Source organism: Artibeus jamaicensis, unplaced genomic scaffold (genome assembly GCF_021234435.1).
Source record: "Artibeus jamaicensis isolate MK-2021 breed Jamaican fruit bat unplaced genomic scaffold, CSHL_Jam_final scaffold_847, whole genome shotgun sequence".
Lineage (NCBI taxonomy): Eukaryota > Metazoa > Chordata > Mammalia > Chiroptera > Phyllostomidae > Artibeus > Artibeus jamaicensis.
The window spans coordinates 8,815,704-8,840,695 of NW_026522057.1; the positions used below are offsets into that span (position 1 = coordinate 8,815,704).

Sequence of the window (24,992 nt, forward strand, 5' to 3'; positions counted from 1 at the left end):
GTAGGGGCCCTAGGTTTGCATCTCGGCTTTACTGCTGTTTGATTTTGGCACCGCTCTTCCTCGACCTCAGCGTCCTTGTCTGCAGAATGGGTATCAGTCTTTTCTCTAACCACCTCGCCGGACTGTGGATGAAGTGGGCGATCGTGATTGTGGAAGAAGTTTTGAGACTCAAGCCCACCGGCCCCTGTGCAGACAGACACATGTCTGTGCGTGTGCGTAGGGGCCCTTCGCAGTCTCTCCGAAGGTTTCCAGATCAAAGCGCCTCCGGGCGCCCGCGTCCCTCCGGCTCCCCTGGAGATGGTAACTCCCAGGGCCAAGCCAGGATCTGTGGAGACACAATCTCACCGGGCAGAGAGAGCAGCCTGGGACCGGGGCTGGGCCTGAGTTCCACCTGAGAAGGGCTCGAGGTGTTTCCGGAGCCGGGAGGGCCTGTCAGGGACCCTGTGTGTCACCGACGCTGTGTGGGCCCCGGGCAGGCTGTGTGTCACCCTGGCAGGCCTGACCGGCTCTCAGGCATGTTCCCGTCTCTGTAGTCACTCATCTTTCTTATTCCCAAACCCCAATCCTGCCCTCCTGAGAGAAACGAGGACAGGGATTAAAGAGAGGAATGCAAAGGGGAATGAGAATGAAGCAAGCATAAGGAAGGTGTTTTATAGTAGAAGTAGTCACAGCAAACAGTTACTACAGATGTGCCAGACTCCATGCTAAGTCCTCGGTGAGTATGGAGCCATTTAGTCCTCACAAAGCCCTGCGAGGTAGACAGCCTCGTCGTCCTCATTCTCAGGTGAAGAAAATGAGGCACACAGAGGAGAGCTAACTTGGTCAAGGTCAAGCAGCAAGGTCCGTGGTAGAGCCAGGGTAGCTGTCTCCAGCCCCTCTCTGTGCTCCTATTCCGTGCTGTGTGAGACTCAGGCGCCTAGAACTGCATCCTGACTCCGACTGGCCTGTGGTGCTGGGCAGATCCCTTCGCCTCTCTGACCTCAGTTTCTGCAGCTTTGATGACAACAAAGTAGGGGACGACAGAGAGGACTAGACATTTTCTTAGGCCCCTTTCTATGAAGTGGAAGGATGAGGATGTAAAGGTGTAATTATCGAGGTAGATTAGAGGAGAAGGGAGGCAGACACCACCAACCCCTGAGATGTACGTGGAGGAGACTTGAGGGGAGTATCCCAGGAGGTACATGTAGGTACAGGGGCCAGATCTGGGTCATCTCAGCCTGGGGGTGCCGTGGGGGAGGAAGAGACTAATAGCAGCCAAAGATCCATCACTGAGAACTCTCCAGAGGTGGGAACCACCAGCTAGAGTGGTGGACGAAGTAGAATCGGGCCATTCTGTGACTTTGGTGCCTAGGACAGATCAGAGGTCAGTGTGTGTGTGTGTGTGTGTGTGTGTGTGTGTGTTTCTGTGTGCATGTGGGTGTGAGTCTTTGGTGAGACCACTTTCACCCCAATCCTCAACTTCAGCAGAGGATGTTAGAAGTCAGGCTCCAGGACAGGTGTGTACGTGTCGTGCATGGCATGCAGGTAGGTGAATCCCTTTGGGACAGTTCCAGCACAGCAAGGCTGGTGATGCCCATGCCCAGCTGTGGGATCCCCTGTGCTCTCCAGAAGTCTTAGGAAGGCCAAAGTGACTGGCCGGGCTGGCTGCCTGCCCAGCGGCTTCCTTGAGTTTCCTCACCCAACTTCCCTACAGCTGAAGACACTCCCTTTTTGCCTTATTCTCCTTTCTGCTCTAGCCATTTCTTAGTCTTCTTTCCTAATTCATCTCTTTTCAGCCACATCTTTAATGTCAGTAATTTATCCTCGGAATTGAAGCGTCTGCCTTTTCTTGCTATCTACAATCTTCATGGGTGAGTTCATCCCCTCTCAAAACTTTAATGACTACCCGTCGGCCGTCGTCTCCCAGTGTGTTATCTCCAGTCTGTATCTCTCACCAGAAATCCGGGCCCACAGATGCAGTTGTTGGTAGGGCATTTCCTCCAGACATCTTGTTGCCGCCATCTGAAACTTGCCAAGTCCGGAACTGAACCCAACACCTCCTCCCCCGACCAACAACCCTTACGTGCTTATCCTCCTGAGTTCCCTCGTTCCATAAACGCCACCTCCATCCTTTAAATTAAACATAGAATCATCCCAGACTCTGACCTCTGCCCCGCCACCTAAGCTACCCTTCATGGCGTGTTGTTATTTCTCAACCGTAAAGGAATCTCTCGATCTCGGTCAGCACCTTAAGCGACCACACTCTTTCTCATAGACTGGTAGTTCTCAAAGTGTGCTCCCTGGACCAGCATCTCCTACATCACCTGGGAATGTGTTAGAAGTGCCAGTTGAGCCCTGGCCGGTGTGGTTCAGTGGACTGAGTTCCAGCCTGCAAAGCAAGGTGTCGCTGGTTTGATTCCCAGTCAGGGCACATGCCTGGGTTGTGGGCCAGGTCCCCATTGGGGGACGTGCACATGAGGCAACCACACACTGATGTTTCTCTCCCTCTCTAAAATTAATTAATTAATTTTTAAAAAAGAAGTGTCAGTTTTTGGATCCCAGCCCAAATGTAACTCTGGGGGTGGGGCCCAGCAATCTGTGTGTCAATAGCCTGTAAGGTGACTCAGAAGCACAGTGTGGCCGGGAACCTCTGCCCAGAGCACTGCAGACCCACTAACTGGTCTCCTGCCTTCATCCGTATCTCTTCTGATCCAATGCCAACTTCATTTAGCAACAGGAGTGACTAGACCATGCAACCTCTGTACTTAAAACTCTGCTGGGGCTCCTCATGGTCCATTGTCAGGGAAAAAACGTTTAAACACTCTAAGCAGCGCTCCAGGTGGCTGCAACTAATTTTCCTTTCCTGCCTCATGAACTACTTCACAAGGTGAAAGGAGAAACAGAAAACATGTCCTGCACTGGGTTGGGTGCATGGCAGGTGCTCAATGAATATTTACTTAAGGAATGACGAAGGAATGAATGGTGAGTTTGTGAATCTCAGCCTATTGAGTGTTCCTGTAGGAAGCTTCCATGCAAGCATGACCCTGGATAGCTAGACATAGAACCCAGCTGTAATCTGAGGAAGCCATCTGATCAATGATTTTGCTTATGGCTACTGGGGAGAGGAATGTTCTCCATTGTCTGCTGCTAATTTGGGGGGCTCCTAAAAACTTAAGGGTCCTATGGCTGCAGACTCTTTCAAGCCAAGGGACTGCTCACTCTCTGAGATACATGCACACGTGTGGAGGCCTGGGATATGCGTGGGGCACCAGGCAGACACCCCAAGGCAGACGGGACACACAACATGCACAGAGACACTCATGGGAAACACACATATGAGAATGCAGGACATACACATATATTGACATATAGCTACACACGTCCAAACATACAGACTCCCATTTTGCATATTTACATTGCTCTTCCCCCAGGTTCAAAATTTTTCCTCTCTTTTAAAACAGTGAGCTTGCATTTGGACATTTATGTAAGGAAAAACTCTGGCTTGCCTCCTTCGCTGTGGACACAGCCACCCTCCTCCCAGCGTTTCATAACGTTCTGCTCTGGGCCTGGCTGAGAGCAAGGGTAGGGGTGGGGGTGGGGGGGGCAATCTGGCACAAAGAGATGCTTAGGCTCCACCTTGTGGTAAAATCTTACAACTGCAGGTTCAGTCTCCTTGAAAGCTGAATTACCAGCTTGGAGAAGTTTCACCTCTCCAAGTTAGCCTAACCCTCTCCGGATTCCACAGCCCAGAATTCTCTGACCGTTCCTCACTAAGGCACAGTGTGCTTTGTATTACAAGGCTGTCTTCAACATTTGGCTCCCCCACTGCATGAGTATAGGGATTGTGAGCGGTTGTCACTTGCTTTGGGTCCCTTCTCTGCTCTTTACACCTCTCCAGATGACCTCAAGGACTCTGAGGACTTACATATCTTGCTCAGTTGGACCTGTCTCAACTCCAGAGTGCAGAAAGCAACTGCCCCGGATGTACCACAAGTAGCACAATTATACCACTTACATTCAGAGCTTATATTGTGCACAGACCTGTTTCCCAGTGTTTGGGACAAGACAATGAATGGTCTTATCCACTCAGTGGCCCAGAGCAGGAATCTGGAAGTCATCCTTGGCTCTCTGCCCCTCTTCACTCCCAGTTAACCACCAAGCCCTATTCTATAATTCCTACCTATGTTTTCTACATCCTCACTGCCACTTAGTTCAGACGTACTGCCTCCTCTCTGAGCTCTGCCTCAGTTGTCCCTCTTGCAGCCAAAATCATCTTGCTTAAATGCAGCTGGGTCACATTCAATCTGCTCAAGTCTGTGGTCTCGCATGATCCCACATCTAAGCTTCTTAGCACAGCACACCAGGGCTTGGAAGAGCTGGCCCACGTCCACTGGTCCAATCTCACCTTCCACACTTCCCACGCACATTTTCCACCATAGCATTAATGACCTACTTGCTGTTCCCAAGCTGCCATGCCTTTGTACCTGCTCTTCCTCTGCTTGTCTACCTGCCAAGCTGGCTTCACCCTTAGGTCTCAGAGCAAAAGCTTTTCTTGGACTTACTCAGCCAGGCAAAGAGGCTCTCAGTCACCTGCCGTACTTTGTTCAGACCTCCATAGGAGCACCTGTTTATACCTTTGTTGATACCTTGTTGCTTTGTCTGTTTTCTCTCTAGATTTTAAGCTGCTTGAGGGCGGGGGGGTATGTCTTTTCGTATTTTTCAGGGGTTTCAGGGAATCCATGCTAAGAACATGACTTTCAGTACATCCAATAAATAAATAATGAATGCTCCCCTGTCTGGGCACAGCCAACCATAAGTAGGCACATAGGACATGCTAAGTGAATGCTTGTAGGTTTGAGGGCCTGGATGGAGAATGGTCCGCAGAGTGTGGCCCCCCGGGCTGGTCTGGCCCCAGTCTGACAGCTGCGCCTCAGGTCTGGGGTGGCAGTGGGTGCTCTCTGCCCATCTCCTCCTGAAGACTCAGACCCTTCCCTTTCTCACTTGGCACGGATGTTCTGTTGGGGCAGTAGTGATTGAATTTTTAAAAATTATCACTTGAAAATCAGATTTCACATAAAAACTAGGATTTCTGGATTCTCTTTAAAAGTTGGAGGATGTGGCAGTGCCACCGGGCAGCAACCTGCTGGCATGGTGGGGGCAGCCCCTCGTTTGTGCAGAAGAGGACCAGGGCCTTCACTAGGCCTGGGAACGTCCGTGTGAGTTTGCAGCCCTGCCCTGGCAGCGAAGAGTGCAGTCTGAAGTCAGAGGGCCTGCGGGAGTCTTGGCTCTGGCACTTAGCTGCTAGCACCGAGCAAATTGCCTACCCATGGCTAAGTTGCTTCTCTGTAAAATCAGGATAATGCTTGCTTCCTAGGATTCTGGGGTGGGCTAGATAACACTTGTGAAGTGCGCTCGGCAAGGCTTGTGTCCAGCAAATGGCAGCTGTGAGCTGCTCGGGCCTGGGAAAGAGAAGGTGCAGAACAGACCACACAGGAGCCACCTTCACCAATGAACATTTATTGAGTGTCCACATGTGCACAGCTTTGAACTTGGTGATCACAGAACATACTGGGGGAGGGGAGGGAGAAAGAAAGGGGAAGGGAAGCAAGGAATCAGGTATGCAGGGGGTCCCCCTGGGTTCATAAGAATGGTAGTCCCTGCTGGAGCCGCCAGTCGCGTCTCTCTGCAGAGAGGAGTCATAAGCGGGGTGGGATTTAAAGCCAGGCACCACGATGCGATGGGGTGCAATCACTAGGGAAACATGCGGTTTCTGGGGAAGTGTCCCTCCGGTTCCTGGCTCCAGCCAGGCCAGATGGCACCAGGAGGACAAATTAGATGCTCAGGTGTCCAAGCAGGGGTAAGGACTGGCAAAATAAATCCCTCCCCAACCTGCATCGTCACTCTGCTGTAACACAACACAAAAGCTTAGAGACCACAGGGCCCCAGGGCTTTTGAGTCCCCTCAAGGAAGCTCAGGTGGAAGGTTCCCCCCACCACACCAGCAATGTCTCTCCCAGGTTTCCCTGGATGGATGGAGCATTTCAGACCCTGGGTCACTGAAGTTGATAGGAAGAACTGTGATGTCAATGGTCTGAACCTGCTCTCTGCCCAAGAGGGCCAAAGACAAGAATCGAATGGCCAATTTAAAGGACGTGGACCTGGAAGGCCAGAGGGGCACCACAGCCAAAGGAGCCCACACCCTGGCCGGCAGGGCAAATGGGCTGAAGCAGCCAGCTCCTGCCAACCCTGTCCCACCCTAGGGTCTCCCTCCTTCGGGGAGCCAGACACTGGCCACAATGACACTTAAAAGCCCCCCTCCCTGGGGGCTACTCCCGTCTTCCCCGACCTGGCGGGGACAGACTCACTGATTTCCAAGACAATCCCTGCCCCTGAGCAGCCTCAGGGGGCAGGACGCAGTTCCTTACACTTGAAGGGTGGGCACCATGCCCTTGCTCTTGAAAAAGCCAGAAAGCTGGGGTGTTTGGGGGGGAGTTGGGGAGGGGGATCCAGTTTGGGGGCTTCAGGGAAGATGCCTCCTCCCTCATTCCCTCACTGCCCACCCCCGGGTCTGTCCCCAGTGGACACCCTCTCAGGGCTCCGACAGGCATTGCTCTAGGGCAGCCATGCGGTAGTGGCTGGCCGTCTCCTCACCTGCCTGCAGCCTCATGGCTTCCCGGCACAGCCGGTTGGCCCGTGCCAACTCCACCAGGACACCCTGATAGGCGGCTACCATCTCCGGCTTGACGGAGTTGGGGCTGACGCTGCCGAGCAGCTGGAGCAGCTCCTGCGGCCAGCGGGAGCGCAGGGCGGCGGGGGCCAGCCAGGGAAGCAGCGGCACGCAGCCCGTGAAGGCCTGCATGCCCAGGAACCAGAGCTCCTGCAGGTCAGCCCAGATGCCCTCGTAGTCAGGAGACAGGGCCAGCACTGCCTGGTCCGAGCCAGGTGTGGCCCGTGCCACGTGGGATTGCGACAGGAAGAGGATGGCGGCCGCGAAGAAACCTCTGGATGCTGGTGTGCCCTGAAGAGCTGGAAGGCAAGAAGGCAGTGGGGCCATGAACCAGGTGGGTCAGCTGCTTTGCCAGGCCCTTACTTTCCCTTCCTGTGTGGGCCCTAGGGGGCTGAAGCATAGTCTGGATTTAGCCTTCCTGGGTTCAAACCCTGTCTTCCATTTCACTGCGTCACCTTGGGTAATCACTTTTCCATGTCTCATTTCTTCATTTATGAAACAGGACCTATAATAGTGCTATAATCTTAGAAACCTGCTATGAGACTTAAATGTAATAATCTTGGTACACTCAGCTTCATGGTTAGACCTTCCTATACAGTCTGAGTAGTGAGGGGAGACCCTGCGGGGCCTAGGGCTCCTCAACCCGCTGAGGAAGTTGCACCAATTTGACTCTTTGGCCAGAAGAGGGCGCCAGAGGGGACCCAGAGCTGGCGACCTAGCTTTGCTTAACCTGCTGGGCTGGGGGTCACCCCTGCACTGCAGACTTTCCTGGAGTCTGTTCATCTAACCTGGTGAACAGGTGAACAGGTGAACCCACATTTGTGGGTGAACCAGAACTTGGGTTCTTCTACTCAGGACCTGTGGTGATGTTGCTTGGGACTGAGGAAGTTCGAGGGCTAGGGAACAGGGGGGCTCCTCTTCCTAATGCTGGTACTCCTGTTCCCAGGCATCTGCTCAGCAACTCCAACCTGACAGATGGGGCAGAGGGAACAGGTGGGGACAGAGGGACCCAAGCAGACACCCATGACCAAAGCGGCAGACACAAAGGGCAGGGGTTGGAGGGGTGCCCCTCCGCCTGCACACAGCCAGAGTAAAGCATAGCTGGGGAGAGGGTATGCACAGAGGGGTACCCCACACCGAAGCCTGCCACAAGGAAGGTGAGGTGCTGAGCAGAGAAAAACCTCAATGGAGCGAAGCGAGGTTTCTGATTCAAGGCTGGGGGTGGCCCCACCTTGACAACACCGGATTCAGGTTCCTGGGGTGGCTGGGTTTCCAGGTGCCTGTGCCTGTGCCTCTGAGTAGGCCTGCACTTACACCCACCAGACCTAGCCTTAGAAGTCCTCAGAAGGAAGAGAGTGATATCATTTTGGAAGGGTCGGGTGGGGGATGGAGACATACTTCAGAGAGTTCCTCTGGATTGGAAAATTCTATAAAACCATTTTTTTTTTTTTTGCAAATGGTGACATGCCCAGTGGCCAGGTCACCCAGACCGTCTGCCCCCATCCATTAAGATCAAGTCCTCAGGGCTTACCTGGAGAGGTGCTAAGGAGCCGGGCCATGAGGAGGCCCAGGGTGGCCACGTTGGCAGCTAGAAGCAGCCTCCCCTGCTGCTGCACTAGTGCGGGCAGCGACGTCATCAGGGTGTTCATAAGAGATGTGAAGCACGCATCTCGCCTGGGGAGAAAGGGAGGTAAACATGGGAGAAGGCAGGGGGTCGGGGCTGACAGAGCCACACTAAGCCCTGGGAAAACCTAAGAGCCTGGGTTCCCAGTTTCACCAGGCCAAGATTTGGCAAATGAGGCAGCAGGGTGGAGAGTTCATATTGGGCCCCATTCACAGCATCTGGGGAGCTGAGACTGGGTTGACTGGAACTGGAAGATGTGCCCAGAGGGGCTGCAAAGATGGGGGTGGTTCTGTCTGTTCTGTGACCCTTTCTTTCTAAAACTAACAAGAATCTGTGGGCACAGGGAAACAAATAGGAGATGGGTATTTGGGGCAACCTGGAGCAGCACCCCCCAGCTTCCCCCAGCCTCCTCCCCAGCCTCACTTGATCAGCCCAGGCGCAGTGACCACGAGGTTGAGGAAGATGTGGCAGCAGGTCTGCAGGCCGATCTCCACGCTGTCAGGCAGCACGGAGGTGTCATGGCCAGGGGACGTGAGTTCCCACTGCTGCAGAAAATACTTGCACAGAAGTGAGGGTGCCCCCTCCTTGATCAGGATCTCCCGGGGCCCATCTTCAACGGTCAGGTGGCACCAGCCGGGCAGAAGGAGCCTGGGGATGTGAAAGGGATAGATGTGTGAGGAGTGGGGAGAGATTCCCTTTTGGGGGGCACACCACCTAAGAGAAATGGAAGTCGGGGAGAAGGAGGACACATCCTCGTAGGTACCACAGAAAAAGTACAAGCTTTGGATCTGTACAGGCCTAGGCGCAGTCTTGGGCTCTGCCGCATGGTGGAGCGTGGGCAAGTGACTTTAACCTCCGAGTCTCACTTTTCTCACGCTGAAGACGTGGATGAGACATGTCACAGATTTGCTGTGTGGACCTAATGACATCGTTTTGGTAAAGGGTATAGAAAAATGCCTGGCATGACATTCAATAAGCATGAGTTTTCTCATAGAGAAATCCGGGGATGGCCAGTGAGACTTGGCAGCCCAGGAGTCCTGTGGGGACAAGTTCTCCGAAACAGAAAGAGTCCTCAAGGCACTCTTGCACACCAGTCAGGAAGTCTGGCATAGCTCAGTGTTGGGGAGAGGAGGTGTCTCTGTGTTAACACTTTTCTTTAAAACAGTCTGGCTGGACACTCTAACCATAAACTCACCGGAGAGCGTCCCCTGGCCAGGTGGGCCCTGGGGTAGTGGGGGAGATGGCCAGGGTGGCCACCTGCTGAGTCAGGTCATTGGCTTCCTCAGCCTCCTCATAGAGGGTCTTGGCATAGCGAACGAGGAAGGGCAGCAGTTGGCAGACCTCCTTGCGCAGGGAGGAGGTCTCTTCAGCCAGCCAGGCGCCCAGGATCCGCACCGAAGCAAACACAAAGGGCTCCTTCTGCTTCTCCGGCCCCACCTGTTGCCACAGGACCCCCTTGAGATGGAGCAAAACCAGGGCCCCTCCCAGCCTAGACTCAGCTGGCTGGCCTTGGAGTAACACAGCTGTAAGGGAGTTCTGGCTTGGGAGCCCTTTAGAGGTAGGTCCTCAGGGCATGTTTGCTGAGTCAGCTGGACTTCAGATGTCATGCCCCAGAACTTGCTAGGACTCAGCTAGCATCCCCCTGCCCCACCACCTCTGAAGCATCTCAGGGCTAAAAGGAAACTCAGAGGTCCAGAGCTAAGTAAACATTCCCTCTGCAGCAGCTCTGACCTGGGAGGAGTCAGCTGAACTTCTACGCAGGGCAGGACCTAGGGGGCCCTGCTCCTTTTCCCTGCAGGGTCGCATGTTTGCACACGCATGTGTGTAAAACAGTGCTAGAGATCAAACAGAACAGACGGCTTTGACTTTGTGTGTGTACTGGGGGGGGTTGTGAGTGGGAGGTTATTGTGTTGCGTGCGCGTGTATGTATTGTGATGTGAGAGCACATATGGTGTGTGGTATGGCACTTGTGTGGAGGCACAGGGAGGGAGGGTGGGGTAGGCTGGGTCACACACTACTCCCAGGGGCGCTGTAGGATCAGTCCTCCGTAAGAGCATCTTCCCTGTCTCCCCTTTCCACGGAGGTGAGGAAGTTCTAACTCTCCCTTTCCATTGCCTCATGCCTCCCCCACACTGGACTGCCCGTGAACCACTGCACCCTCACCTGCTGCAGGTAGTGGATGACAGCCCCGATGGCCTCCTTCATGATGCTCACAAGCTGTACCTTCTGTGGCTCCTTAAGCAGTGACTGCTCACAGCGGGTGCATTCCTGGATCCCCAACTCCATGAGGGCATAGCAGGCAGTCACCACATCTTCTTTTACCTCTGTGCCTGTATCCTCCAGCGCCAGCCGTACCTCCACGCACGCCAGATTCACCAGCAGGGCCAGGAACTTGCTCCCGGAGCTGCCCGCCGGGATCCAGTTGGAGCCACAGGCGTGTGCCAGGCGGGCTGCCAGCTTCAGTGCGGGGTTGCGCTGCCAGGAGCTCAGCTTGCTGCCGAGGATGCGTGCCAGCCCGGCCTGCAGATCCCGGAGGCATTCAGAGGGCACAGTTGTCGGGGGCAGAAAGAGAGGCAGCAGCTGGCAGAGCTCAAACTTGCTGGCATCCTCGGCTTTCTGGAAATCTTCACTGAGGCCCCGCAACACGGCCAGCAGGTCAGGCTCCGCCTCCTTCCAGCACTGTGTCTCAGCAGCGGCCAGCAGCCCCACCAGAAGTGCCAGGGCCTGGTCAAAGCCATAGCCATGCCCCAGGTATGCCTGACACAGGGCAGACACAGTGCCACCAGCAATGAGGTGCCGGGGCCCACGGGGTGTACCTGCCACAGCCGTCAGGCATTGGTAGGTGTCATCGATCATGGAACGGCGGGCAGCATCATCAGGGTCCCCCCGGGCTGTAAGGAAAGTGCTAAGGATGGGGATCTTGTTCAGGACCTGGGGGTGGGCGGCCAGTTCAGGGTCACTGCAGAAGCAGGCCAGCAGGGCCACACCCAGGGCTCGGAGAACGTGGTCAGGGCAGCCATCCGGCGCCTCCTTGGTGGTCAGGAGACGATTGGGGAAGGTGAAGCCCACAGCATCAAAGATCCGCCTCCGAGTTTTGGCATCGATGTCACCTGCTTTGACTGCCTTGGTCACCTGAAGGGGAGTACATGCTATCAGCAGGATGAAAGAAGTGGCAAAGACTGTCCCTTGCACCCTGGGGTGTTGACTCCGGCAGGTTTAGGTTATGTAATGGGACCCGTGCTGAGGTCAGAAAGCATTCCTGAGGTCATTTCATTCAGATCCTTCTTTCTCCCTGGAGAAAGATGGGTGTGACCTCTAGGATCCCTTATCTATGATTATCTCCAGGGAAGAGAGGTCCAGGTCTCCTCGACTACCGACTGTTTCATCACCTGGTTAGTTGAGAAGTTCTTCCTGATGACTAATCCTGATGCCCACAACCTGGGATAGAAGGGGTTTAAACCCTCCAAGGATTTCGAGTCCCTTCCTAATTGCTCCCTCCAAAGGAGTCTCTGATCCATTCCCGCCACCTTCTCAGGGGAAATGGCTCCTGTCTCGCCGCTCTGCCTGTCAAAACATTTCCCCTTACATTTCACCTAAACACCTCCTCTGCTGCAGTGTGAGCCCTTGACTCCAGAGCCTTCTCCCTGTTGCCATGGCAAACAAGCAGCAGGCTGTACTCCCTCCTCCCTTCACCCCCACACACCAACCCCCCTTCCCAGCACTGCAGCTCCTGCTCTGCTGTCCCCAGCTTGGGTTCCTCCAACAGGGTTGCGCCCAGAACCAGCTCCCTTACACCCAGCCTACCCACTGCCATTCTGGCCATCCCTTGGGACCCCTTCCCAGTCACTTTCAGTCCTGCTATCCTTTCCACCCCCAGAACAATCGTCTGCAGCCTTCAAGTACTCTGCACTAGTTACTACCTGCTGCTGTTACCCTATGAGTCAGCTCCCATCTGCTCTGGGACACCCCAGAGAGCAGACCTAGGCAGCCTCCTCCAAGGTTCCTAGGGCCACAAGCATTATTCACCCCCCATTCTCCCCTTTGTCCCTGTACTCAGTCCAAAGAGGAGTCTCGGGCCTACTTTGGTGACTCCAGGGAGTCACCTATATATCCCTGAGGACTTGTAGACCCCATTCCTAGGGGGGGGTCCAACCACCTAGTCCTTCCCACCTCCCAATTTTCAGTCAGCTCCTTACTAGCAGCAGGGCTGCAAACTGCTCGCTGTCATTCTTGGCCTCACGGAGGGCTCCCAGGTAGCGCTCCAGGGTGGGGTTTCGGCTCTCTGCCTGGTTCAGAGCTGGCTCACAATCCGAGGCCATGATGCCAGTCTTGCCCAACTGTGAACACAAGAGGGACTGAGCATCCCTCTGCAGAGGAGGGGTGGGGGTGGGGGTGGGAGTGGAAGATGGAAGGAGGGATTAGCACAGAGGGAGGGGTGGAGCAGGAGGGATGGGATCTTCAGGACTGACCTCCCTTTAAGGGGCTGGACCTTCAAATCTTAAGGGATGAAGGGACCCTGGTCCAAGGTCACCTCTAGAAGGCGAGAAAGGACCATGCATATTGCTGCTCAGTTGGACAGGTCTCCTCACCAACCTCCTGGGGTTGGGAGGGGGCTGGTCCCACTGTTCAGCTGCCCCTGGCACCAGAAGCCTAGTTTATCTCCCTCCACTAAGGCACACAGGGAGGGAGTGGTGAGGACAGACAAGTGGGAATGGAGACATACAGGGTGAAGTTCGATTATCCGCATTCAGGCTGAAAAGAGGGAAAAGGGCATTCTAGGTTTCCTTCCCCCTCCCCTCTTCAGAAGAGGCAGGACACAAGCCTCGGTTGAAGTGAGGATGCAGAGCACTGACCAGGAAAGGTTTGGTGGCCCCTCTGGGGACACCACCCCTCCAGCCAGGGCTCTCAGTCGCCCCCGCAGGCTCCTTGCCTCCTCTCTTTTCCCTCCCTTGGGCAGAAGCTGCAGCAGTAGCAGCAGCAGCAGCAGCAGAAGGAGCAGCAGAATTAACCCCTTGCTCTCCCTCTCCTCGCCTCGATACCAGCTTGTGGATGCCGGCAGGGGCTGGAGAAGCAAGAAAGGGTCCCGGGTAGCTCCCAGGACAACGGAGAATCCAAAAGCCGGATAATCGAAGCGGGGCTGCAGAGGTGGGGAGATGAGAAGGGGAGGAGGGTTCCTGGCGGTCACCACCTGTCCCGCCGCGGCCAAGTCACAACACGACATTGATGAAGTCACGACAGGGCAGCGATGAGATCACACTTCACGATGGCGCGGTGATGTCACGGAGAGATCACGGCAAAATCACGACATGGGACAGCCCCCAAAGATGACAGGGCAAATTAAAAAAATATATAGCTATATGTTGAGAAGAGCTGTGACAAAATGGAGTCTCGACAGGGCACGATGATGTCGCGATATGGCGCGATGGAGTCACGATAGGGTCCCCGGGTGTGTCGGCGTCGATCAGCGCCGTCTTGGAGAGGCCCGGCTGGGAAGTAGGGGAGGGCCTGAAGGCGGCTGAGCTCACCAGGCTGCGGCCCCGAGCTGCGAGGTCTTCTCCGGGCGCGATGCTGCGGGAGCCTGGGGCCGCTGCTCACGCCGCTTTGCCCACTCCCGGCTCCCGGCTGCTTCAGCTCCACCCCCACCCCCGCAGAGCTCTCGACCAATGCTTGGTGGCTTCACTCCACGGTCTGGCCAATGAGACGGTGGAGCGCTGAGCCCTAGTGGGTGCTGCCGTTGCCGCCATCTTGCTTGTGGGTATTGCCCGAGTCTGGGGCCCGGGGCTCGCGCAGGTCAGGCAGACTGCCTCTGGAGAGCGGGAGGCGACAGCCTGGAAGCCATTGTTCCTTCACCCGTAGGTAGTTCTACCTCCCAGCACTGCCCCTCCTCTCCCTCGTGTTCGCGGCTGGAATTGAGCTTCCGGGGTGGTGGGGCAGGAGGGCTTCCTTAGCAAGAAGAGCGTGTTTCCGGGTTGAGACCCGGGAGGTGGGAGGAGGCGGTGTTTCCGGCTGCTGTCGCTGTCCAGGGAGGCTGAGGCGAGAGGGAGCTGCCGGGTGGGAATCCCGCACTGCCTTCTTCCTCTTCCTCCTCCTCCTGGTGAGAGGAGCGGAGGTTGGGGCCCTGACCCCATGGATCGGGAGGCGGAAGCTCCCGAGAGCCGGGGCCCTGCTGTGTGGCCCTGAGCCCCGGTAGGTGGCCGGAGGCGGCTGGCTGCCTGGCCCAGGACTGCGAGCTCAGGGGAGGGGCGAGCGGGACGGGCTATTTCTGGGGGTGCGCTGGCTGGGTATTGGGACCCGGAGGTGGCGCTTCTGGCCCGGCTAGGGCAGCCAGCTGCTTCTGGCTTTACAGGTGCGGAGCTCCAGTCCCAGGCTGTAGCCCGCTCTTTCAGGCCGGCACCTGGTCCTGGAGCTCCTGACAGACAGACCGGCTCGGGGTGCCGCTTGACTTCTGCAGTCGAGACTTAGCTCCCTCGACTTCTGCAGCCTCGCCCTCACCTGCTGTCTCTGGTGTTCGTTGTTTCCACCAAGATGAAAAGTTGATGCAGATTAAGGAGGGCGGGGCTGAGCACGAGGTGCAAATCACAGTGCGAACCCTGCCTTATCCAGTACTGGGAAAATTATGCCCCACTGAGGGGTCCTGCGGTGGCTGCAGGGAGCACAAAGGTGAAATGTAGGGAGCCGAAAAAGGAAACTTAGGCAGGGTACTAGGAAAGCTTTGCCTTCTCTCACCTCATGACGATCTTGTTCAACTGACAATAGATATAGTAGGTGAAGAGCATTATCTGACTCTTCTGCTTTCTTAGGTGATTAACAGACCGGAAGCTAGAAATCAATAAGAAAGATAACTCCCCACCCCCGCCCTGAACAATCTGTTCATTTTTCTAGCTAGTTGGAAAACAATGTCTGCAAGTATAAGCATTCATGGCAGTCTGTTCTGTAACTTTCCCAAATATCTGAGACTTTTTTCAAAAGGGAGCTTTATTCTTGCTTACTCACACCATTTGAATAGGCTGTTTCAGACCGGCTTTGTCGTTGTTCAAACATCTTAACGCTGTGTACATAAATGGAGTTCCACGTATGTAGCTGACAGACTGAACTATGACACATTCCCCATCAACCTGAAGTATTAAGTAAACATTACCCCCTGCTCTGTCTGAGCAGCTGCTGCAACAGAGAGTGCTTTTATTTCGGGTGTACTTGTAACGCCCCAAGTGCCAGAACTATTGCACGCTTTTCTAGATTTTCATTTGTCAAGTATTGTGGGGGTGAGTGTTCTTTCACTGGGCTGTTACCTTTGATTCTGTAACCAACCATTTGGATCTTGGTGATGTGGTGGTGTTCCTGCTCTGGTCAGCAAGCCTTTGACTGGACCCTAGCAGTGATTTGTGCCCTTGGGCAATTGTAGGTTTCATAGGAATGACTGGTTGGAAGTTCACAGGAAAATAGCTCTGCCTCCCTCTTGTGCATGGTTTGTAAGATTTTGTACTTCTCATCAGCTTGCTAATCCAATGGTGTTTATTACTCCCATTTTCAAAACCTATTCATTTCTTGAATGCTTCTATCGCCCACCTTTCATGCTACTGATGACAGGTGTTGAGTCACCTTGAGTTTAAGTTCCTTTTATGGTAGAAATGTGTTGGGTAAGATCCATTCATACACACACACACACACACACACACATACACATGCATACTCACCATTAGAGACTAGAGAAGTTGCTGGATATACTTTCTAACTTGGCTTATTTATTAATCTCTTGAGCATGTCTCTGGCCCACATACCTTTCTACCCCATGTTCCCTAACATATAACTACAGAGCAACTAAAAATAGGAATGGATGGGAGTGAATGAGAAAGATAAAGTCCTTCAGATGCTTAAGGCTCAGTGCAAGTGTTTTCTTGGTTAGGCTGTATCTCATTTGCAGCTCTGTGTGTGTGTATTTCCTGGTAATAGTATTGATATCCACCCCATGCAATGCCAGTCTCCCTGACTGTTGGCTGGTGGTGGTGATTGTAAGTCTGTGCCATTCACCAGATGTGGACAACAGGTGCACATTTAGGACAGATGATGTTGAACTGCTTCTTCAGAACTAGACCAACTCTCCTAGAGTTGTCAAGATTTAGGTAATTATAAAATATATGGAAGTTGTATAAGAGAAGAAACTGATGGAAAATATTCCTTCTGGAAGGATGCAAATCAAACAGCTCCCCAGATTCTAGATTAGCAAGCACTAGTCTAGCACATAATAGGGGCTGGGTAAATATTTGCCGAATGTATATATGAATTCAAGTCAGGAGTTACAAATGATTCCAAGGGTTAGGGAGGTGACCTCAAAGTATATATTGGATAAATTTTTAAGATAATAGTGGTAGAGACAGTGGCAAACTGGAGAGTGTGTGCCTGGCCTGAAGACAATCACATTAAATTAAAAAAACATGCAGCCCTGGCTGGTGTAGCTCAGTGGATTGAGCGCGGGCCTGCGAACCATACAATCGCGGTTCGATTCCCAGTCAGGGCACATACCTAGGTTGCGGACCAGTTCCCTGCAGGCCAGTTCCCAGGAGGGGACGCACGAAAGGCAACCATACATTGATGTTTCTCTCCCTCTCTCCTTCCCTTCCCCTCTAAAGATAATAAATAAAATATTAAAAACAAAAACAAAAAACATGCACAATATGGCTACATAAAACCTTCAGGTCTAATCTCTTTTTTTCATAGATAAGAAGGTGTGTTTGGCCAAAGTCACAGAGCTGTCAGCAGAACCAGAACTGAAACTCAGGTCTTTTTCTCAGGCTGGCATTCTTTCCATTCTTCCACATAGACGATTTATGGTTAGACTAGAAAATAATGGACAATAAGGTGTTTCCTTTTTACAGTGGATTCGTTTCATATCCTTTGCTGTGTTTTTATCCTGATAATTATAGGCTATGCCAATGCTCAGGTTTAAAATGTATTGGCAGAGATGAGCAGTGAAAGGCAAACTGAAAATTTTTCTTCCCCCTAATTTTTCATGTTCTCTACCCTGCATGCCACATTTCTAGGAATCAATTATTAATTACTTGGCACCTAATTTCTTTTCTTTCTCTCTTTCTAGTGGACTGGTTCTGCCTATCTGGAAGGCCATGGAGAAGAGGCTGGGAGTGAAGCCAAGCTCTGCTTCCTGGATTTTATCAGGATTTTGTTGGCAGACATCTGTGAAGTGGTTGAGGATCTTGTACCTGTTTTGTACTTATTTCTGCTTCAGTGCTCTGTGGTTGTCAACAGGTACCATTTTCTTTATGGATCTAAGATTTTAAAAAAGGGTATTTCGTGTGGGTTCTTCCATTCGTTTGAAAGACTAATTGGAGGCAAAAAAGCAGTGAGTGTGCCGAGTGACAGAAACAGCCTGTTGATGGACACTTAGTTCAGATTACTTGTTTTGTCTGTCTTGTTTGGGAACTAAAAGTTAAATTGAGTTCTCTCTCACATGGGAGAATTGGCATGATCATTTTGAGATTTGCTGAAGGTGTAATGAAAAGATAAAGGTTTCAGAGTTGGGCAGACTTCCAGGTCCGTGAAATGTGGACCTGGAACTGGGTGTTTTCACTTAATAACAATAGAACCTTGAGCAGGGGAGGGGTGGTGGGGCTCAGTGGAGGTGGGCAAAGTATCAACAATAAAAATAAAGTGCAAATGGATTTGAGAGATAACATAATCAAATATCATAGTACAGCACTCTGAATATAGGTGTTTAATAACGATTCTTTGCTTCCTTTCCTTTCCTAAAGGAATCAACATTACAGGGAGAATGTGTCCCTTGGTTTTTCCATAGAGAGCGCTTATGCTGATAGATATCATAAAGTATGTTTTCCTCCTAGAGATTATTTCACCAGGCTAGAGACTCTTGCCAGAAAAGAATGCCAAGAAGGCTAGATTTCAAAGAATATCCTTTCTTTCTGTCATTTCCCCCCCTTTCAGTTCTTTTGTTGACATTGTTTCTTTCAGAGTATGAAATGTGAAAAAAATAGCAATTTGAGAAAGATTTCTTGGTATGCTCAGAAATTCTGCCCACTCTGGGCAGTGACCGAATGCCTTCTGTTACTGAGACCACTGTCTGGGATAACTAATGAGCCTCTTGCTCCTATAATTACAAAGGTTTCTATTGCTTTCCTAAAGGAATTGGTGGTCATGATCTTGAGACTCAGGTAATTACTGTATTTAGCAATTTTATTAACATCACCTTTGGGGTTTTTGTTGTCTTGCAGTGGTAGTTGATGATTGCGTAATTATAGCAGTGGAAATTGCAGTTGACAGAAAGCTGACCTAAATGTTTCTTACTCAGATGATGCTGTGCTGGGACAGCTATTTCAGGCCAGCATTTTATATAAGATCATTTGAATTAAATAAGTTACTGATTTAGCTCCATCGGAGTAGGAAAACCACATTTTTTGAAGTGTACCTACAGCCTACCAGACCTCTGGTTATAAACATTACATGTCTTATCTCATTTAATCTTCACGATAAACCTAAAACAGAGAGTTTTATTCTCATTTTATAGATAAGGAAGTTGAGGCACAGAGGCGCACAATGACTTGACCAAGTTCACATGACAAGAACATGACAGAGCCAGGTTTCTGAACCCAGGTGTGTCTACTCTAAAGCTCATGCTCTTTTTCTTCTGCTAGTGTGCCTTCCAAACACAGGTGATCTTTTGGAGGAGTAAAGACAGTTTTTTACCCTGAACCATGATAAGCAGTTTGTCATCTGAGGTATTCCAAGTATAGGGGAGGGAGAAGCATTTCCAAGTTTTTCTTATTTTTCAGTGTAGCACTTGATCAGACATAATATTGTGGGCTCATTGGGCTTGTCTTAGTATTGCTTGAGCTTGTTGCTTAAAAGCAGCATCCTGGGCCCTGGCTGCTGTAGCTCAGTGGATTGAGCGCGGGCCTGCAAACCAGACAATCACGGTTTGATTCCCAGTCAGGGCACATACCGGGGTTGCAGGCTGGTTCCCTGTAGGCCAGTTCCCAGCAGGAGACACAGGAAAGGCAACCATACATTGATGTTTCTCTCCCTCTCTCCTTCCTTTCCCCTCTAAAGATAAATAAATAAAATCTTTAATAAAAATAAAAAATAAAATAAAAGCAGCATCCTAGTGAGTAGTTTGAGTGGAAAGGTGGTATTCTTGGGAGTGGTTCTTTCTTTATCTAACTATCTATCTATCTATCTATCTATTTATTTATATTGTTCAAGTACAGTTTTCTGCCTTTTACTCCCAGCCCAGCCCACCCCCCAGCCCTCCTCATCTCCCTCCCGTTTCCAACCCCCCTTGTTTTTTTGTCCATGTGTCCTTTATACTTGTTCCTGCAAACCCTTCCCCTTTTCTCCTGAAATTCTCTCCCCTCTCCCCCCTGGTCACTGTCAGCCTGTTCTCTATTTCAGTGTCTTTGGTTATATTTTGCTTGTTTGTTTGTTTTGTTGATTAGGTTCCTGTTAAAGGTGAGATCATATGGTATTTGTCTTTCACCACCGGGCTTATTTTGCTTAGCACAATGCTTTCCAGTTCCATTCATGCTGTCACAAAGGGTAGGAGCTCCTTCTTTCTTTCTGCTGCATAGAATTCCATTGTGTAAATGTACCATCATTTTTTGATGCATTCATTTACTGACGGGCACCTGGGTTGCTTCCAGCTCTTGGCTATTGTAAATTGTGCTGCTATTAACATTGGGGTGCATAGCTTCTTTTGGATTGTTGTTTCATGGTTCTAAGGATATAATCCCAGCAGTGGAATTGCTGGGTCAAAAAGAAGATCCATTTTTAATTTTCTGAGAAAATTCCATACTGTTTTCCATAGTGGTTGCACCAGTCTGCAATCCCACCAACAGTGCAATAATGTTCCCTTTTCTCCACAGCCTCTCCAACACTTGTTTGTTGCTTTGTTTATGATGGCCATTCTGACAGGTGTAAAGTGGTATCTCATTGTGGTTTTAATTGGCATCTCTCCGATAGCTAGTGATACTGAGCATTTTTTCATGTGTCTCTGGATCCATGTGTTCTTCTTAGGAGTGGTTCTGGTGGAGATTGGATTGTACAGCTTCTGTTTCAGGAGAGTTTGGAGCTTTACCATGGAAGAACTGAGAACCAGTTGTGTTCCAACTGAGGGAGCATGACAAGCAACACATGACAGATTTGTTATATATTTGAGTTTATTAGATCTCTTCCTCATCCATTTTTTTAAAAAACACAATATCCTAATAGGAAAAATGAATAAAGGACACAGAGTCCCATACATAAGAAATTAAAATGATTTATAAACATTTAAAAAATGTTTGTTCTCATTACTAACCAAAGAACTACAGATTAAAATGAGCAATCCTTTTTAATCCATGTTATTGATGAAGATAAGTGTACAAATGTCTAGTGCTGCCAAAGGGTGATGTGGTTGCTCTCAATTTGTGCTGGGGAGTTTGAACAGAGAGCTTTTTTGCATAAGTATCAAGATCTTTAAAAAGTTCATGTTCTTTGATTTAGTAATTCCCCTTTTAGGGACTTATCTCAAGGACACATTTAGAAGGAGAGCATTCATCAACACTCACTTATTCGATGTTGCAAAACATTGCTACAACTTCCCTACAGTTGAGGGTGGCGATTGGTGGGCAGTGGAGTGCAAGAACAAAGGCACAAAAGTATGAAACAGCCTAATATAGTGGAAACTCTGCAAGCAGTTTAGTGTTGCTGGAATATAAAGAGCAAAGCTGGAATGGCAGTTCCTGAAGAGGTGGATGGTGGCCAGGTCACGAAGGATCTTATATGCCAGGCAAAGAAGCTTTGATTTTAGTCTCCTTTGGTAGGTGGTCTACAAATATTCCTGCCCATGCTCTCTACTCCATAAAAAAGTTGAGGATATACCCTAGTATATGTTTATTCACACATTGTAACAAGTACTATTGTGCTAATGTCTTACGTATATAGGAGCTGCCAAAAACCAAAAACTTAAAGGAATCAACTAAAAAACATATAAATTGTGCTAATATTTCCTTTTCATACTCCAATGATTTATTTTATGTACCTCTTATAAGCAGGCATTCTACTTGGGAAGTTGGGAGCTACTGAAAATTTTAAGCAGAAGAATAATACTGGTAAATTTCTAGATCATTTTGCTGGGATATAGAAGAATGATAATGGTAGATATGGGAGTAAGCTGAAAAGGGCAGGGATGTCAGGGGTAGAGTATCTATGAGAAAGTGAAGTAGTCCAGAAAAAAATTGATGAAGCTGTTTTCAGGGTATCTCTCTGTTACTGAAGGGAGTCATTTCACTCAGTATGAAGTAGTGCTAAATAGATGGGCAGGAGTTAGGAGTTCTGTAGTAAGAGATTAAAGGAGGATATTCTTTTTTAATTGAGATAAAGTACGATTATCTAATTCCAGAGCATTTTTCTTACTCTCTACCCCCAAATGAAAAGAAACCGTGCTCCAATTAGCAGTCATTCCCTGTTCCTCTCCCTCCCCCTAACTTCTGGAAACCATTCATCTATTTTCTGACTCTGGATTTGTCTGTTCTGGTCATTTCATGTAAATGAATCCATACAGTATATGATTTTTAGAAAATATTTTATTTATTTATTTTTAGACAGAGGGGAAAGGAGGGAGAAAGAAAGGGAGAGAAACATCAATGTGTGGTTGCCTCTCACACGCCCCTCACTGAGGACCCAGCCAGCAACCCAGGCATGTGCCCTGATGGGGAATTGAACTGGCAACCCTTTTGTTCACAGGCCGGTGCTCAATCCACTGAGCCATGCTGGCCAGGGCCAGTATGTCATCTTTTGTGTCTGGCTTCCTTCATTTAACATAATGTTTTCAACATTCATTCATTTTTGTACCATGTATAAGTATTTTATCCCTTTTCATGGCTGAATAATATTCCATTGCATGGGTATACCACATTCTGTTTAATACCTAGGAGTGGAATGGTTGGATCATATGGGAACTCTTTAACTTTTTCTTTTCTATAGCAGCTGCACCGTTTTACATTTCCACCAGCGATGCATGAGGGTTCCGGTTTCTCTGTGTCCTCACTAACACTTGTTATTGTCTGTCTTTTTTATTTTAAAAGAGGAGGTTTTTGAAGTTTAGAAAAATAAGGGAGGGTTTTGTGGAGGAAATAGAACTTGGCTTATGCATAATTCATATCCAGTGTGCAGGTAGACACAGTAAGAAACAAGGACTGGTAAAACAACCAGTTGGGTAAAATCGTTCGTTTACTTTTTTAAAATTACATATGCAGTCAACAAATATAGTGTTTATTGAGCCAGACTTGTTCTTCGTGAGGCATCTCTAGCCAGGTCCATGACTTAGTCTTCCCAGCCACTGGAGCATTCCGAGGGAGCAGACTGCATGCACCGTCCCCATTCTCCCACCTCTGTCCTCCTCTGAGTCTAGTGGGGTCTGGCTTCTGCCCAGACCTTGGCTTTGCCAAGGTAACCAGTGACCTTCTTAGTTGGAGACCTTTAGTTTTTACCTCACTTAACTGCTGCGTTGGGCACCTTTGCATAGTCCTTTCTTAAGACCCTTTCCTCAGCTGCTTTAAGTCACACCAGGCTGTATTTGGTTCTCTTTCCAGCTGGTGCATTGAGCTTTCTAATTATTCTTCATCGTTCTCAGCTTGTCCCTTAAATGTTTTGCTTTTTGGGGTTCTGTTTCTACTTTTTTTGTCTTACTCTTGTGTGCAGTCTCTCGGAAGCCGCATTTTTCCCCCATAGTTGTAAACTGTGTGCCCAGTACTCCCATATCTGTAACCGTTCATTCACTTCTCTCTGGGTTACAAGCCACCTAGCCACCTCTGTGTTACACATCTCCAACTGGATGTCTCACAGCTACATCTAATTTAATATGTCAAAAATGAACCCATGATTTTTTACGCCTCTCCCTCCTCCTTTGTCCCCTGTAGTTGTGCAAAGAGCACCTCCACCCCTGTTCGCAGGTAGAGACCCCTGAGTCATTGTATACTCCTTCTCCCCTCCGCATTCAGATCACTGTTTGGGGAGTGCTGCTATCTCATGTTCCCAGGCAGAGCACTCCATTCCTGTTCATATGCTGTTATCATTCTGCCTCCTGATGTATTCTGCTTCAGGTAAACATAAGCTTGTTCGTAATGCTTTCCCTGAGCCCCCTGATTGAACCTGTTCTTCAGGGTTCTCATGGTGTCTACACATCTCCTTATTTTTTTTTTTTAAAGGTTTTATTTATTTATCTTTAGAGGGGAAGGAGAGAGGGAGAGCAATGTATGGTTGCCTCTAGTGCATCCCCTGCAGGGAACTGGCCTGCAGGGAACCTGCCTACAACCCAGGCATGTGCCCTGACTGGGAATCGAACCGCGATCCTCTGGTTCACAGGCCTGTGCTCAACCCACTGAGCTATACCAGCCAGGGCCACATCTCCTTATTATTACACCAAATTCTACTGTGGGGTGGTAGGCTTTGTGAGGAGAGGCTCTGAGTAGGTCTTGTTCTAGAACACAGGTGGCAAACACAAGGCCCGTTGGCCTAATCCGGCCCTCCACCTTGTTTTATCTGGCCTGGCATCTTGTTTCTTCCCGACAGCAGCACTGAGCTCCTTGCCCCTAGTTAAGGAGTAGTTACATTTATACAGTCCTAAAGTTATATTCGGCCCTTTGAAGGCAACCGGGAGGCTGATGTGGCCCCCGGTGAAAATGAGTTTGACGCCTCTGCTCTAGAGTGTGACCTACTCTAAGGTGGAGCCTTTCTGGTGTTTGCTGATGTGCAATGTTAACGTGATTTCTTTGCTCTTGCAGAGATGGAATTCCAAAATACTCCTTCCTCTTTCCCCCAGAACTGTTTGACCTCTGGTGATTTTGTTTTCCTCTCAGCCTTGTAGCATCTACTATCTAATAAGCCCCAGGTGGGCTTGCCCTGTGCCTTTACATTCTATCCCCTCAGCCTGGCAGGGGATCCTCCCAGTCGGCTTCTGGGGCCCCACGCCTCTTCAGTGTCTTACCACTCAGATTCTAGCCACACTCACATTGCTGCATCTTGGGCTCACTGAGGCCCCTCTGTTCTGTTTGGGTTCTGGCTTTCTGTGCACTGGTTGGGAAATTGTCTCTAACAGAACTGGGCAGTAGTAGGGCTCACTTCAAGTTTCCCGTCTCTCAGGGGTTGTAGCCTTACACTCCCTCTTATTTCCTAAAAACAGTTGTCTTGTCTATTCTGTCTGTTGTGTAGTTTTATGGCAGATGGTAAGTCTGGTACCTGTTACTCTGTCATGGCCGGGAGCAGAAGTCTACTATGATTACTTGCTTACGTGACTGCTTCATGAAAGAACCTTACGCGTAGTTACATACCTAGCAACTGGTACATAGTGGGTATCAATAAAGGTTTGTTGGGTTAACCTAAAGATAATGCTGAACATAGCACCAGGTGGGAATATACATGTTAAAGAGAATCATTCTTTCCTACTCTGATTTTCAGTCTTAGCCCGTTAATGGGCACTTCACTTCCCAGGAGGGAATAATATTTGGAAGGAATTTTTTGCTCTTTTTTCCACCTTTACTGTGACTCTTTTCATGAATGGAGGACTGATTTTTCTGATTGGTGAGACTGGAAAAGAGTCCTGTTGTGTGGAGTGGCCAGTCTTCAGGATTTGCATGAGTTCTCTCCCTGCTGTGTTCTT

General features: G+C 50.1%; 2 protein-coding genes across 5 annotated transcripts in view; one reads left to right on the forward strand and one right to left on the reverse strand.

Moving 5' to 3' along the window:
• Positions 1 to 5,480: 5,480 nt before the first annotated feature.
• On the reverse strand, positions 5,481 to 14,054 carry NCDN (neurochondrin). Its single transcript, XM_037149689.2, has 7 exons — positions 13,518 to 14,054; positions 12,526 to 12,666; positions 10,493 to 11,461; positions 9,525 to 9,766; positions 8,753 to 8,977; positions 8,237 to 8,379; positions 5,481 to 7,004 (listed from the first exon to the last, which is right to left on the reverse strand). Exons 1-7 carry the CDS (start codon positions 13,548 to 13,550, stop codon positions 6,568 to 6,570), a joined length of 2,190 nt encoding a protein of 729 aa, XP_037005584.1. The 5' UTR covers positions 13,551 to 14,054; the 3' UTR covers positions 5,481 to 6,567.
• A 42-nt stretch (positions 14,055 to 14,096) lies between these two features.
• KIAA0319L (KIAA0319 like) overlaps positions 14,097 to 24,992 on the forward strand; it is a 95,131-nt gene continuing 84,235 nt past the window's right edge. Inside the window, exons 1-2 of one of the 4 annotated variants that reach the window (XM_053660317.1) lie at positions 14,097 to 14,181; positions 17,421 to 17,590. In XM_053660317.1, the coding sequence (XP_053516292.1) occupies positions 17,449 to 17,590 (142 nt within the window). In that variant the 5' untranslated portion in view covers positions 14,097 to 14,181; positions 17,421 to 17,448. Of the gene's footprint in view, positions 14,186 to 14,335; positions 14,516 to 17,420; positions 17,591 to 24,992 lie in introns of those variants that run through there. The other 3 variants (XM_053660316.1, XM_053660315.1, XM_053660314.1) reach the window with 3 other exon arrangements.